At 60.9% G+C, this 13,008-nt stretch overlaps 1 protein-coding gene across 3 annotated transcripts in view; it reads right to left on the reverse strand.

The window, feature by feature from the left end:
- Positions 328 to 13,008, reverse strand: part of MAST3 (microtubule associated serine/threonine kinase 3) — a 17,748-nt gene continuing 5,067 nt past the window's right edge. For 2 of the 3 annotated variants that reach the window (XM_021378323.1, XM_021378324.1), the window contains exons 3-28: positions 9,966 to 10,054; positions 9,734 to 9,806; positions 9,561 to 9,581; positions 8,920 to 8,998; positions 8,442 to 8,599; positions 7,394 to 7,469; positions 6,856 to 7,065; positions 6,675 to 6,776; positions 6,460 to 6,592; positions 5,971 to 6,038; positions 5,776 to 5,861; positions 5,342 to 5,550; positions 4,999 to 5,137; positions 4,775 to 4,907; positions 4,523 to 4,688; positions 4,288 to 4,389; positions 3,987 to 4,109; positions 3,604 to 3,713; positions 3,339 to 3,493; positions 2,991 to 3,211; positions 2,650 to 2,850; positions 2,343 to 2,569; positions 2,129 to 2,251; positions 1,882 to 2,018; positions 1,468 to 1,649; positions 328 to 1,375 (exon numbers count right to left, since the gene is read on the reverse strand). In XM_021378323.1, the coding sequence (XP_021233998.1) occupies positions 483 to 1,375; positions 1,468 to 1,649; positions 1,882 to 2,018; positions 2,129 to 2,251; positions 2,343 to 2,569; positions 2,650 to 2,850; positions 2,991 to 3,211; positions 3,339 to 3,493; positions 3,604 to 3,713; positions 3,987 to 4,109; positions 4,288 to 4,389; positions 4,523 to 4,688; positions 4,775 to 4,907; positions 4,999 to 5,137; positions 5,342 to 5,550; positions 5,776 to 5,861; positions 5,971 to 6,038; positions 6,460 to 6,592; positions 6,675 to 6,776; positions 6,856 to 7,065; positions 7,394 to 7,469; positions 8,442 to 8,599; positions 8,920 to 8,998; positions 9,561 to 9,581; positions 9,734 to 9,806; positions 9,966 to 10,054 (4,216 nt within the window). In that variant the 3' untranslated portion in view covers positions 328 to 482. The remainder of the gene's footprint in view (positions 1,376 to 1,467; positions 1,650 to 1,881; positions 2,019 to 2,128; positions 2,252 to 2,342; positions 2,570 to 2,649; positions 2,851 to 2,990; positions 3,212 to 3,338; positions 3,494 to 3,603; positions 3,714 to 3,986; positions 4,110 to 4,287; positions 4,390 to 4,522; positions 4,689 to 4,774; positions 4,908 to 4,998; positions 5,138 to 5,341; positions 5,551 to 5,775; positions 5,862 to 5,970; positions 6,039 to 6,459; positions 6,593 to 6,674; positions 6,777 to 6,855; positions 7,066 to 7,393; positions 7,470 to 8,441; positions 8,600 to 8,919; positions 8,999 to 9,560; positions 9,582 to 9,733; positions 9,807 to 9,965; positions 10,055 to 13,008) is intronic. The other variant, XM_021378325.1, reaches the window with a different exon arrangement.

Genomic DNA, 13,008 nt, shown 5'->3' on the forward strand with positions numbered 1-13,008 from the left:
GGGGGGGTTATGGAGACGGAGGCAACCCTGAATGCAAATCATAGAAGCATAGAGGTTGGAAAAGATCACTAAGATCATCTAGTCCAACCATCTGTCTACAGAGGGGAACCCTCAGCTTCAGTGCTATTCAGAACACTGCCTTATAACCGCCTTCTGGGTGCTTTTCCAGCAGAAAGTGAGCAAATGTGGAAAAAAGCTGTTGGTTCTTCAGGTTAGAAAACATCGCGCCATTGGGACGGGGGCTTGGAAATGCACAGAAAAGGCTGGGATGGCTCGGACCCTGCAATGCCTTTTAGCTTATAAAAGTAATAAATTAGTTTGGAGTAGTTCTGAGTATTTCCACCGAGTCCTTTCTATTCAGTGTGGGCCTCACCGGGGGAACACCACTGCAAAAAACACGAGCATCTCTCCGGGAGCACAGAAGTCCCACCTCCAGGTCGCAGTGCGTTAAATCCCACAGAGCAGCGTGCCCAGGCTGGCTTTCAGGGGATGTCCCGTGCTGACAGCCCTGGGGGGGCCCTGTCCCCACAGGTCCGGTGCTGCCGGCGGCTGTCCCGCCATGGCGCGGCAACGCCAGCAGTGCCATCCGTGCCCAACAGGTGCAGCGGGTAGGAGCCCTGGCACTGCCAGCCCACCGGCTCCTGCTCGTCGCCCTCCGAGCCCTGCACTGCGATCTGCGGCACCCGGCCGACCCTGGGCTCCACGCAGCCCTCGCCCTGCCCTGTGTCGCTCCTGGCACCATCCTCACTGCCCGGCTCATCGAAGCTGACTTCTTGTACGGCCTCCTGCTTCTTGAAGGAGTCGCGGCGCTCAGAGAGGTTCAGGCGCCGCATCACCACCATCTCCTGCTCTCCCTGCCGCCAGGCTGCCATGTGGCCGTGCTCCCCGGAGTGCACCGAGCCGGGCGCTTCACCCTCCCCAAACACCTCCCCAGTCCCATCCCGTGCAGGCATCTCCGGCCCCAGCTTGCGGCTGCCCATGCTCTTCTTCTCCGCCAGGTAGGTTGCCATCTTCTCTGCTGACTGCACGCGCTTGAGGAGGGGTGAGCGGGGGCACTCGGCGCTGCGTGGCCGCGGCCCCTGCCGCACGATGGTAGGGGGGGACAGCGTCTTGCCTTGGAAGGGATGGGTGGTTTTGGGGTGCCCGGGCAGCAGCGGGGAAGGGGACCTCTGCGGGGACGTGGGACGCGGGGCGCAGGTGGGTGTGCAGGCCAGGGGCGAGGGCGGGATGCTGCTGGTGGACTTGCGGCGTCCCACCTTGTAGCGCTGACCGCCCAGCTTGGGGGCCAGCCCGTGCAGGGTGCTGGGCCGCACGTGGCCAGCCGGAGACGTGGGGGTGCTGGAGGAGGGAGAGGTGCTCTGTGGGGACACCGCATCTGCCACAAAAAAAGAGAGAGAGAAGTCACTACCGGGGATGTCACCGGCCCCAAAGCACTGCATCCTGAGCCCACGTGTGGTGGCCCTGTACCTGGGGGCAGGTCCGGAGCCGGGCTGCGGCAGGGCGTCGTGGGACCCGGGGACAGGCTGTGCGTAGGGGACTCTGGGAGACTCTCACTCGAAGACAGTGAGTGGTGGAGGCCGGAGGAGAAGCTGCGGCTGGTGTGCAGGACTGATGACTGCTTGGAGATCTTCTTGAAAAGGGATTTCCTCCTTGGGAAGGAAGAAAACGCATGGGAAGATTTGTCACAAACAGCGGCAACAGGCAGGGACACCACTTAGAGCCTCCGATGCCAGCTCTCCTTGAAGCCAGCAGACCCACACTGCGTGGGACCAGATCCTGTGGTACTGCAGAACCAAAGCAGCCACCCCTTCCCTGGTTGCATTCCAACTCCAGGACATCCAGGACACCTGTGCCATTTTACCCCCCTCTGTTTCTGCCCACCTGTCCTGGCTGTCCCTTTTCCTGCTCTTCTTGCTCCTTCGGGCCATCCTTGTCTTGGAGCTGTTTTTCCGGGCAGGGCCAATTTTAATGGAGGTGTTCTCCAGGGCGGTGGTCCGCAGGGCGACCTTGTTGCCACTCTGAGGACAGAAAAGGGCTCACTGAGAGTGCTGCATGCGAGCACCAGCATTTAACTTGCTTCTTGTGCTCCTGCAGGCCCCAAGCGCGTCGCAGCAGGGTGAGCACCTACCTTCAGCAGCAGCTCCACGACGTCCCGGTGCACCAGGCCCAGCACTGACTCCCCATTCACGTGAGTGATGAGATCACCCGCCCTCAGCCCTGCTTCCTGGGCAGGACTCCCTTCTTCCACGCTCTGGAATGGAAAGGCCGGGGTTTTGTTTGGACACAGCCCACGTCTCCCACTCTCGTGTCTCATCAGTGTCACCAGTCCTTAGGTCACTTACCCAGACCATGTGGTGCACAGCGTAGACATCGCTGTCCCCCATGTACACGCGGATGGCGCGCAGCGTGAAGCCGTACTTCTTGCCTGAGCTGTGGATGATGATGGGGGGCCGCAGGCTGGTGATGGCCAGGGAGGAATCCCGGCTCGGGGACGAGTCGCGGGAAGAGGGGTTGGATGAGAGCGAGTGGGGGGAGATGGGGCTCATGAGGGCCCCGCTGCTGAAGTCATCTGCAAGGAGAAAGAAGGAGATGGCTCGTCCCTGGGAAGCCACACAGCAGCCACCGTTGCCACAGAAGGCTACCACAAACCTGATGTGATGATGAGGGACAAGGCTGAGACAGAGGCAGATTTGGGCACTCGGCTGCCTGCTGAAGCTCTTGGCTTCTCCACGCCATCCCTCTGGCTGCTCAGCCGGCGGCTGCTGCCCGGCTCCAAGCCCCGCGGAACTGAGTTCTTGGTGCCAGTGCTGTTGCTCCGCAGGCGGATGCGGTTCAGGCTGATGAGATCAGCTGCACAAAGGGAGGAGGAAGGAGGAAGTGAAATGGCCAAGGGTGGCGGTGGCCCTTTGGACCTTCCACAGGGTGCAGGAGGGCATGGAGGAGACACCTCACACTGTTAGGGAACCTAGCTGCCCCCCAAACCCACACACCAGATAACGATGAGGTCTTCACCCCAGAGTCAGGTTCTCCCAGCACAAATTTGGGTCGCTCCGGCTTTGCTGGGGCCACACAAGGGCTTTCATCTTCTGAGGAGAAGGCAAATTTGGGCATGGTGTCCAGGCTGTAGGTGCTGGTCAGGGCAGCGGGGCTGCGGCTGCGCTCGTGCTGGGCAGTGTACGGCGTGGAGCTGCAGGATGTCCAGGACCGCAGCCTGCAGGAGGGAACCAGAGGGCTCAGGGCAGCCGCACATGGGCAAGGAGGTGGTGCTGGATCCCTGGTGCACCCCTGCACGCATCTCACCGACAGCAGCTCATGTTAGTCCCCATCTCACCACTCACCGGGGCTCTGCGCCTGATGGCCGGCTCTTGTCCTCGTCACCCGAGTGGCGGTCCCACCGCTCCGCCCTGTCCTCCTTGTCCTCACTGTGGCTCTGGTCAGAGGATGAGAGGCTGAGGTTGGAGTGCGTGGCCAGGTACTCGGAGCTGCTGTACACCTGGGGAACAGGTAAGTGGTTGGAATGGAGCGGGATCAGGGAGGCTGCGGCTCGTGGGGTGGGCACCTTGTCACCACCCCACTGGGCTCTGAGGGGGCAGATCTGAGCACCTTGCTGAAGCGGTGGGAGCAGGAGGAGAACTGGCCAATCTCCACGGACGATTCCTCGTCATTGGTCTCTTCATCCTCTGAATCCAAGTGCCGGTACCTCTCGGATCGAGCTGAAAGCAAAAGCCCCAGTGGTGAGGGGACAGGCTGTGGAGGTGTGATATGACTGTCATCCCAGCCCCAAAACCCATGGATTTTTTGGGATGAGAAAGCAATGCTTTCATTAAGGCTGAGCAGTCTGGAAACAGAGTTACATCTGTTTTCATGACATAGCTCAGGGTGTAAAACGACCAACTTCACCCAGGAGAGTTTCATCTCCTGCTGCAGCACCCTTCCTGCAGTGGGGACAAAGGATGACGGGGGCAAGGGGATGGAGGCGGCCTCACTGTCAAAGTAGCTGGTGTCGTCCTCTGACTCCAGCTGCGGGATGAACTCCGCTTTCTGTCGCAGGAGCCCGTTCCAGTCCAGGTGGAGGAAGAAGGCATGGTGCTTCACCTCGTGCGCACCCCCTGGCAGGCAGGGAAACCCGCATTAGGGGGTCCGAGTGTCCTTAGTACTGCAGGACACGCTTCAGCTTCAATCACATGCAAGCAAATCAGAGAACCATAGGATGGTTTGGAGAAGCGTCGAGCACTGCTCAGCCCGGACCCATCTTGAGCCCCTCTTGCCACCCTGTGGCACACGTACCAGTGCCCAGGCGCTCAAGCGGGCACTGCCTCAGCAGCCGTGTGATCAGGTCCTGAGCATCAGCAGGAAGGGCCTCGTCGCCCTCTGGCCACATGATTTCATCTGCAACAGAAGGGGAGGTGACATGGAGCCCAGCCCGTGTTGGGAGCAGTGAATGGGGCTGGCATGGCCGCGGGACGGACACGGGGCCGAGGGGATTGGGGGCCAGGGGATGAGCAAAGCGAGCAGCACTCACCACTGATCACCTGCCCAAAGAGCTCCTCGGGGGTGTCCCCGAAGAAGGGGACACAGCCCACCAGGAACTCATACAGGATGATGCCCATGGCCCACCAGTCGACAGGCTTCCCGTAGCCCTGGATGAGGATGACTTCGGGCGCGATGTACTCTGGCGTGCCGCACACCTGCATTCAGACCAGATGCTGGCACCACTGCAACAACCTCTGCAACGGGCCCGGGGCCGGTTCTGTCCCGGTGACCACCCTCGTACCTGCTTGTCCATGAACTCCCTGGTGTCCTTCTCCATGTGCCCCTCATAGAGGTTGGTGGTCATATTCATCAGGCCAATCTTGGACAGTCCGAAGTCTGTCAGCTTTATGTGGCCCATGGAGGTGATGAGCAGGCTGTAAGGAAGGCACCACCTCACTGCCTCCGGCCGGGACCAGCCCCACGCCCAGCACAGCCCATGCCCTTGGTGGGCCCCAGTGGCCTCACTTGTCGGGTTTGAGGTCGCGGTGCACAATGCCGTAGTTGTGGAGGTACTCCAGCGCCAGCACAGTCTCGGCGAAGTACATCTTCGCCATATCCACAGGCAGCGGGCCCATGTTCTTCAGCAATGTGGCACAATCCCCACCTGTGGAAACACTGCTGCTGAGTGCAGGGCAGAGATGTTCACCTGGAGGAGGATGGGCAGCACCTCCATCGAGGTGGGACTCAGGACAACAGAAGCGCTTCCATCCGTTGCCCAGAGGCACCGGGATGGCATCCTCAATGCTCCTTGGGGCCCCTCCTCTCATCCCCCGCCAGTGCCATTGATGTCCCCAAGCCCCGTTCTCACCTTCCACGTACTCCATCACCATACAGAGGTGTCGCTTCGTCTCAAAGGAGCAGAACATGCTGACCACGAAGGGGTTCTCTGCGAAAGTGAGGATGTCCCTCTCCACAAACACCTGCTGGATCTGGTTCCGCAGGATGAGGTTCTGCTTGTTGATCTTCTTCAAGGCAAAGCGCTGCCGCGTCTCCCTGTGCCTCACCAGGTACACGGCCCTAGGAGAGGGTGAGCAACCAGACCTCAGAACGTGTGCTCCAACCTCCAGGGCAACCCCACAGCACCGCGGGGCTTGGACGAGCAGCCGATAGGGTCAGAAAGGTGCAAATGCCACACTTAGAGGCTTTGGAGATGTTTTCAGGTGGAGATAAGCTAGAAATACAAGTGTGCTGCCATGCAGTCTCCTTGCTGCAGGGCAGGAGGGATGCGCGGGGCCGGCTCACCCGTAGGCTCCATTGCTGATCAGCTTGATGGTCTCAAAGTCGCCCTCGCAGGGCTTCCTCCGAGGAGCGCTGACCGACGGCTGGGTCTGAGGAGACACAGAAGGGTTTGAACGTGTCTGTGCATGCTGCTGGCAGGCCAGAACCCGCCAGGGCTTTGTGGGGCCAGAGATGGGGCCAGAGATGGGCCATGCTCACCTCACAGGCGTCGTCGTTCTCGGGGGTGATGGTGTTCCCGCTGTCGAAGTGGTCCAGCTGGCCCATCTCTGCAGAGGACAGGGACCATGTTCACATTCATCCCGCTCACATCCCTTGGGGCCAAAAGAACCCCCCGGCCACCACCCACCCTCCCACATCGGGGATCCCGTCGGGGTTTAGCTGCATGCTTGGTACAAGCTATCGTACGCAGAAATTCAGGTCACGGCATTAGGAGGTTAAGCACGAGGCCAAACATTTACATAATTCTCTTTTTCCCATAGTCATTCCCCGTAGTCTTCTTTGGGGATTATGGTTTCCCCCAAAGCCTTGGCTTCCTATGGATTAAGTGTTCTTCCGATTAATCTGCTTTGCTGAACATGCTGGGAGCAGTAATGAGGGATGCTGGGCTGGCTGCAGGCTTGGCCATCGTCCTGGTGCTGCAGCCCCCAGGGCCCACGGCCCCGCAGACCCTGCCTGGCAGCCTCCTACCCTCCAGCGGGTCCTTGACGAGCCCCAGCTGGCTGATGATGTAGCGGGGAATGTCGGTCTTTATGCCCTGGCCCACTTTGGCATGTCCCTCGGCGGCTTCCAGGAGGTGATAGAATTCCTCAGGGTCAAACTCCTAGGTGGGGAAAACCAAGCGTGGTCAGGGTGCAAAGCCAAAGCTTCCCTCCGAGCACCGCAGGACTGCTGCTGCGTCTTACCAGGCACTCCAGAAGGCGAGCAGGACGGGAGATGATTATCAGCAGCTTCCTCACCAGCTGGTCAATGAACTTCACTTCCTCGCTCTCTGAACGCTCCTGAGCCTGCCAGAAACGGGACAGAAGCCAAGAGTCACCAATGGCCTCAAGAGACGGCGCTGAGCAGGGAACTGCCCCCGCTCACATCTCTCAGCATCTTCTCGAGCTTCTCCTGCAGCTCCATGAAGTAGCGGGAAGTGATGAGGGCCCCCTGGGACTTGGCCAAGCAGTCGCGAGCCAGCTCGATGATCTGGTGGTGGATGAAGCCCAGCACCCCGTCGGCCAGAGGCAGAGTGCTGCTGGGAGAGAAGTTCCTGATGGTGTCCTGCAGACGCTCCTCCATCTGGGCCGTCGCCTGCAAAGCAGGAGGGATGGTGATGCTGGGGCTCATGTCCCCGTGCCCCCTGCCTCGTGCTGCCACCTCCTGCAGCTCCAGCCTCCACGTGCCCCTCACCCGGACCCCACTCTCAGTGCCTGCACGTGCTCCAGCAAGGTCCTTGGAGGACGTGTGGCATGTGTGACGATGCAGAACCGCACAGTTCGCTCCCATGTCTCCAGTGACCCCCAGCACCCCCGTATCTATTCATGCGTTCTGTGTTCCAGCACAGAGAAGTGATTTTTCTGCAGAAGCTGCCCGGGTGCCGCGGGGGCACTGACGCCGCCGTCCCCACCATGGCCGTTACCTTGGGGAACCGCTCCTTGTAGACATGGTTCATCATCACGACCTCATTATCAAATGTTCCGCTTGTCCGCCCAGGGCTGTGGGGAGGAAAAGAGAGGAAAAGCCCGGTGAGTTATGAATCCAAAGCATTTACAAGCATGCAAATAGCTCCTGCCCCCGGAGGAGCTCGTTGTTCCCATGTCACGAGCTGTTAGAGCCTGTGCAAGCAAAGCTGTCAGCCTTGGGCCAGGACTTCTAGCGGCATCGGGATCACCTGCGTGGCTGGACTGTCCTGGGGTCCCCACCGCACGCCCACCAACACCAGCAGCTCTCTCCTTCCCTAGCTTTGGTGTTTCCACCCCGTGCAGAGGCTGCCAGCTGTTCTCACAGGGCTGGGGAGTGCTGGCCTCCTGCAGCCCCAGCTCTTCAAACCCAAGTCCCCGGAAAAGCCTCCGGCGTCTTGAGCCCAGGCCACCAGTGCTGCATTAGTCACTTGGCTTCCACCAGTGAGCTCATCCGCCGCTTCCTCTCATGCCACGATTTCTGCTTCAGCCCCTGCCGTGATGTCTGGGACACAGACGGCAACAAGGCAGACACTGGAGGGACGCCTGGGCTGCAGCCAACCGCGAGCGGGAGAGCATCCGCAGCCATCCTGGCGCCCACGAGCCGGGGCTGGGATTGCCCTTCTGGCAGCCCACAGCAGACAGAACCCAACCAAACCCCAGCCATCCCGCAGCGGACACGGAGGCTTTCAGAAAAAGGCTTCCTGCACAGACAGGTTGCTAACTGCTCGTGGCAGAAAAGGGCTACTTGGGAACAAATCCCACTTTCTCCAACCTCGGCCTGTGGAATCTCACTCTTAGGCATCCTCTGATACATCCCAGCAGCCACGCACTGCTGAAAAGCAGAGCCTAGCGTGCACAGCCGTGGAGTTTTACCAATACCCCCGCAGGACAAAAAACTGCATCGGGGTCAGCGTCACGGGTAGGGCCAAGCAGGACCTTAATGTCACAGAGCAGCTCACGAGAAGGTGGCAACTGGGACCTGACCGGTGCGGGCGGCCTTTGTACCTCAGGCTCCGGGATCGTGGGCGCAGGCAGGGGGAGTGCCGCCCCTCCTCGTCTGTGACGCTCTCGGTGCTGCGGAAGTGTTTGGAGAGGAAATGCAGCTCATCGGGGGTGGGCTGGTACGGCAGCTGGTGCAGCCGCTCCTGGGAGGACGAGGACGACTGGAAGGAAGGACAGATGTGGGCGGTCAGGAGATGGGTCAGAGCCTCGCGGGCAGTGGGGTGGGAAGCAGCAAACCCTCCAGGAAAATCTGCCTCGAGACTCCTAGTAGACTGGGAACACTGGTGGGCAGCATGCAGCACCGCTCTGCAGTGTGTGCAGCTGTGAGCCCCCAGCCCAGCCTCCATACACAGACCCCAGTCCTGGCTGCCCGTCCCATCCCAGGCAGCTCTCGCCCTTCTGTGCGTGGCCAAGACGTGCCCTGTGCGTGCTGCAACGAGATGCAGCAAAGCTTGGACGTGCAAGGGGGAATGCGCCTTACCGAGACGGTGGAGCTGGGGGTGTTGGTCCCGTAGCCAGAAGAGGGGAGCGAAGCCAGTGACCACCTCCTGCCATCAGCCCTGCAAGCACAAACATGTCTATGGCACAGCGGAAAAAGCAGGTGAATGCAAATACAGAAAAAACATCAGAGCGATAAGGATGGGAGAGAGGGCTTCTGTTTGGCTGAACGAGAAAGCCCTGGAGCCTCTTGCCAGAAGGGGCTGAAAGTTGGTTCCCCTGTGGCGGAGGCACTGCAGGAGCAGCGAACTCAAAGTGACGGAGACTAAGAGAGAAATCAAGATTTCTCAGGACCATGCGGAAAGCACACGGGGATCAGAGCCGGGCTGTAAACAGGAAGGCCGACGCTCGCACGTAGGCGAATGCTTCCTCTTGGATGAGTTTCCAACGGAGCAGCTCACGGCAGCGCTTCCCATGCGTGCAGGACGCGGGGCAGGGAGCGCAGACAAGGGCAGGCGATGCGCTGGCTGCTATGGAACGCTCCCAGAGCCCTTTGGCTTTGTGCTCCGGTTCGAGCGTGAAAATGAAAACGAAGCCCGCAGCTTTTTTCCATGAGCCAATCTATGGGTGAATGACACCAACCCAGCTCCCCTTGGCTCAGCCCTTCTGTCCCCTGGCACTTGCCTGTCAGTGCGAGGAGCATGGCTGCAGGGCGGCGGGACGCATCGGTCGCAGCGGCAGGGAAATCAGCGCCAGAGCAGAAATGGGGGAGGGGGAAAGAAATAATAATCATGAAGAGCAACAGAACAGCCCCAATCTGCGGGTTGTGGAGACGATCCACGGGACGCGGAGCTCACCTGCGGGCGAAGGGGAAGTTGACGGAGGTGCTGGCGGAGAAGTTGCGGGGGCTGTCCAAGGGGCTGCTCCCAGCTGTGGGGAAAGGGAGAATCGGGCTCAGCGTGTGCCCGGTGCTCCCTCAGCCACCCCTCATCCCTCTTGGAAAAGCCACTGTGTGCCCGGGCCGTGCCACTGGTCCCTCACTGGGGTGACTCTGGGCGATGCTCAGCCCGGCCTCGGCGTTTCCCTCACCTGTGGGCACTGAAAGCGGGGAGAGAGGGCGCGAGAGGGTTGGAGATGGGGTCCCCACCACCAGGCTCTTCCTGTTGCTGCTTCGGCAGCTGGAGAAGGGAAAAGAAAAAAGGGATTCATTTGGGGAAATGAAAGACGGGCAGGGCTGGGGGGCTCGGACATGGGCAGCCCTGCTGCAGCTCGGCCAGCTGCCAGCGAGGGGACACGGCTGCTGTCACCGCATCGATTACAGAGCTCCTGCCCCTGGGAAGATCACGTCCCCAGCACAGTGCAGAGGGGCTGCTGGGGTTATTTTTGGAGCCAGATCGTCTCACTGAGGTCCCACTTCTGGTTTTGGCCTGCGGGGAGGAAAGATGCACGCGGGCTGTTGGGCAAGAATAGAAAAAGGGATCTAAAAGGAGGAAGCGATGGAAATGCCAAGCTGCTCCGGGCCATGCCAGCCCTGCTGTGTGGGGTGGAAAAAGCCCCCAGCTCCTGCAGCCCCTGTGCTCCCCATGCCCAAGGGGGGGCACTGAGCCCCAAAGCCCCCAACCGCAACCCCACTGCCGTACACAGCCGGTGTGAACCCGCGTTCAGAGCCCTGCTGTCCCGCTGGAGCTTCCCTTCACTTTGCTGATTGGGAATATCCCCGTGCAGAGCAGAATCTGAGGACAGCTCGTGTGTGCACGAGGAGGATGCGTGGGTTCTTAACGCCAGACCGAGGACGCATCCCCGTGAAAATGTCAGCGCAGCCGAGAGCCGTGTGTGAAGCAAGTAGGTCAGGCTGCGGTTCGTGTGAGCTTCCTCCGCCTGCAAATCCTGCACGGGCGGCACCGAGCTGCCTCGCTGGGCTGGGAACCACTCCCCAAAAAGGACGGGGACCAACGCCAGGCACGGGACAAACCCCGCACCCAGGGGTCCTGCGTGGGTCCCACAGACACGAGCGAGCAGCAGGAATGGCACCGGGCAGTTCTGCGAGTGGTGCCAGCACTGCTGGAGCAGAGCAGGCAGCAAGGGGGGGGGGGGAGGGTCTGTCAGGAAGGGGTTGACTTAACCCTGCATTCAGAAGCACTTTTTTGCATCCTCCCCTCGGTGCAGCACCTCGGAGCCTTTTGCTCAAGGCCCCAGTCAGCACAGGGAGAACCGCAGCGGCTCTGCCTGCCCCTCTGTTTGCTTTTGCTGCTTGATCTGCTCATCCCCCTCCTGCAGCGGGTCCCAGGGGCCAGCAGCTGCCAGCACAGGCAGCCCCACACGCCGCGCTTGGAGGTTTCATTTTGGAAGTGAAAACAAACCTTCAGCTAAGCGAGTTCCAGTAATCGTGACACAAGCAGAGGCTGCTGCTTCCTGTTTCCGCACGCTCCACCCTCGTGCTGCAACAACCATCTTGCACCACTGCTCTGCCTGTGCACCATCCCCAGCTGCTTCCCGGCCTCCCGGGCACGTAAGCAGAAGTTCCCACTGGCAGGAGCCAGGGCCGTGCTGCAGCCCGTGCTGCCGGCAGTGCCTCCGGTGCTAATTGTGCGCTTGGTGCATTTTTACCAAAAATGGAGTGGAAAATCGCAGTCAGCATCTCCAGAGCCACCGTGTGTGGGGACATTGAGCGGAGCATCCCCGCGGCCGCCCTGGCCTCTCCGCCATTCTGAACTGAGCCAAAGGACGTGGGGAAGGGGGGGGGTGACAGCAGCCAGGACCCCAGAGCCACGAGCAGATCCTGTGCCACCTGGCCGGGCATCCCAGCTCCCACGGTGCTCCCAGCGCTGAGAGGTGCAGGGATGGGGAAAGCTACGGGGGCTGCAAGAGGACTGCTCCCCTCCTGCGGGACAAGGCAGCGCATTGGGGGGAGAGATCAGAGTCCGTGGGCAGAGCCTTGCGGGACAGCAGGACAGCACAACCAGAGGGACATGACACGTGCGGCTGCACCGAGCGTGGCTGTGTCCCCACATGGAGCTGCAGAACAGGGCCAACACAACCCCAAATCCTCCTCATTCGAGCCCATGTTTTATTTCTTTCTTTGCACTGAAATAAAACAGCCTAAAGAATCGGCCTCACACCCCAGCACAGATCTCTCTGTGTCCCCGTGCCAATGTTTCCCATTAGTAAGCGTGGAGCCGGTGCACGCTGTGCCTGCAGGCGTGCTCCCAGCATCGCACTGCCCGCTGCAGCCCCCCCGGGGCTCTCACCCCCCCCCTAAATCACACCCTGCATGTCCTGCCTGCTGGGACACAGGGCAGGCCTCTCCTCCATGTAGATTCTAGGAGTCTCGATGAATGAAGAGCAAACTCTCAGTGCCGCGGGGCTGCCTGGCACACACAGCCCTGCACTGTGCTGCATCCCACGGCTGAGTGACCAGACAGCCACCACGGGAACAGCTCCCCTTGGCCCCCACACTGTGCTGAACACCACTTCTGTGTTCAACTGCGGATTTCACACCTGGAACAACAGCCTTGGCACCTGGCACTGACCCCGGCGGGGCGGTGATGCCCCATTGCCTGCCCATGGCACCGCGGTACCCGCAGCCCCCAGCTCTGCGGCTGCTCCTTGGTGTTGTGCAGAGCCCCGGGGACCCTCACCCGGCTCTGAAGCTGTCACCATGTAGGACACATCCCGCTGGCACCTGCCTCGGTGGGGGTCATGGGAAACACCCCCCATTGCACAGGGCCCCAAGCTGTGCACCCCTGGGGTGCAAACCTTGGCACAAACCCCCGACACCAAGCACCGCGGGGGTGTGGAACCCAGTGTAACTCCCCTCCCCTCGTTCATCCCTAGGGCACGTCCCCAGCGCACAGACCCCCACACAATGCACCTACAGATGGCACCAGCAGCACAGATCCCTCCCCGGCACGACGCACCCTGCGCAGCGCACCCCGCTGCAAGCCCCTCCCTCCAAACAATGCACCCCCCAATGCAACCCCTGGTGCAACCCACCCCAGACCATGCACCCCTCAATGCAACCCCTGGTGCAACTCCCCCCGGCCACGCATCCCTCAGTGCAACCCTCCCGAACGATGCACCCCCAATACAACCTGTAGTGAAATCCACCCTCCCCCAGCACTCATCCCCCAAC

The sequence above is a fragment of the Numida meleagris genome, chromosome 27 (genome assembly GCF_002078875.1).
Source record: "Numida meleagris isolate 19003 breed g44 Domestic line chromosome 27, NumMel1.0, whole genome shotgun sequence".
Classification (NCBI taxonomy): domain Eukaryota; kingdom Metazoa; phylum Chordata; class Aves; order Galliformes; family Numididae; genus Numida; species Numida meleagris.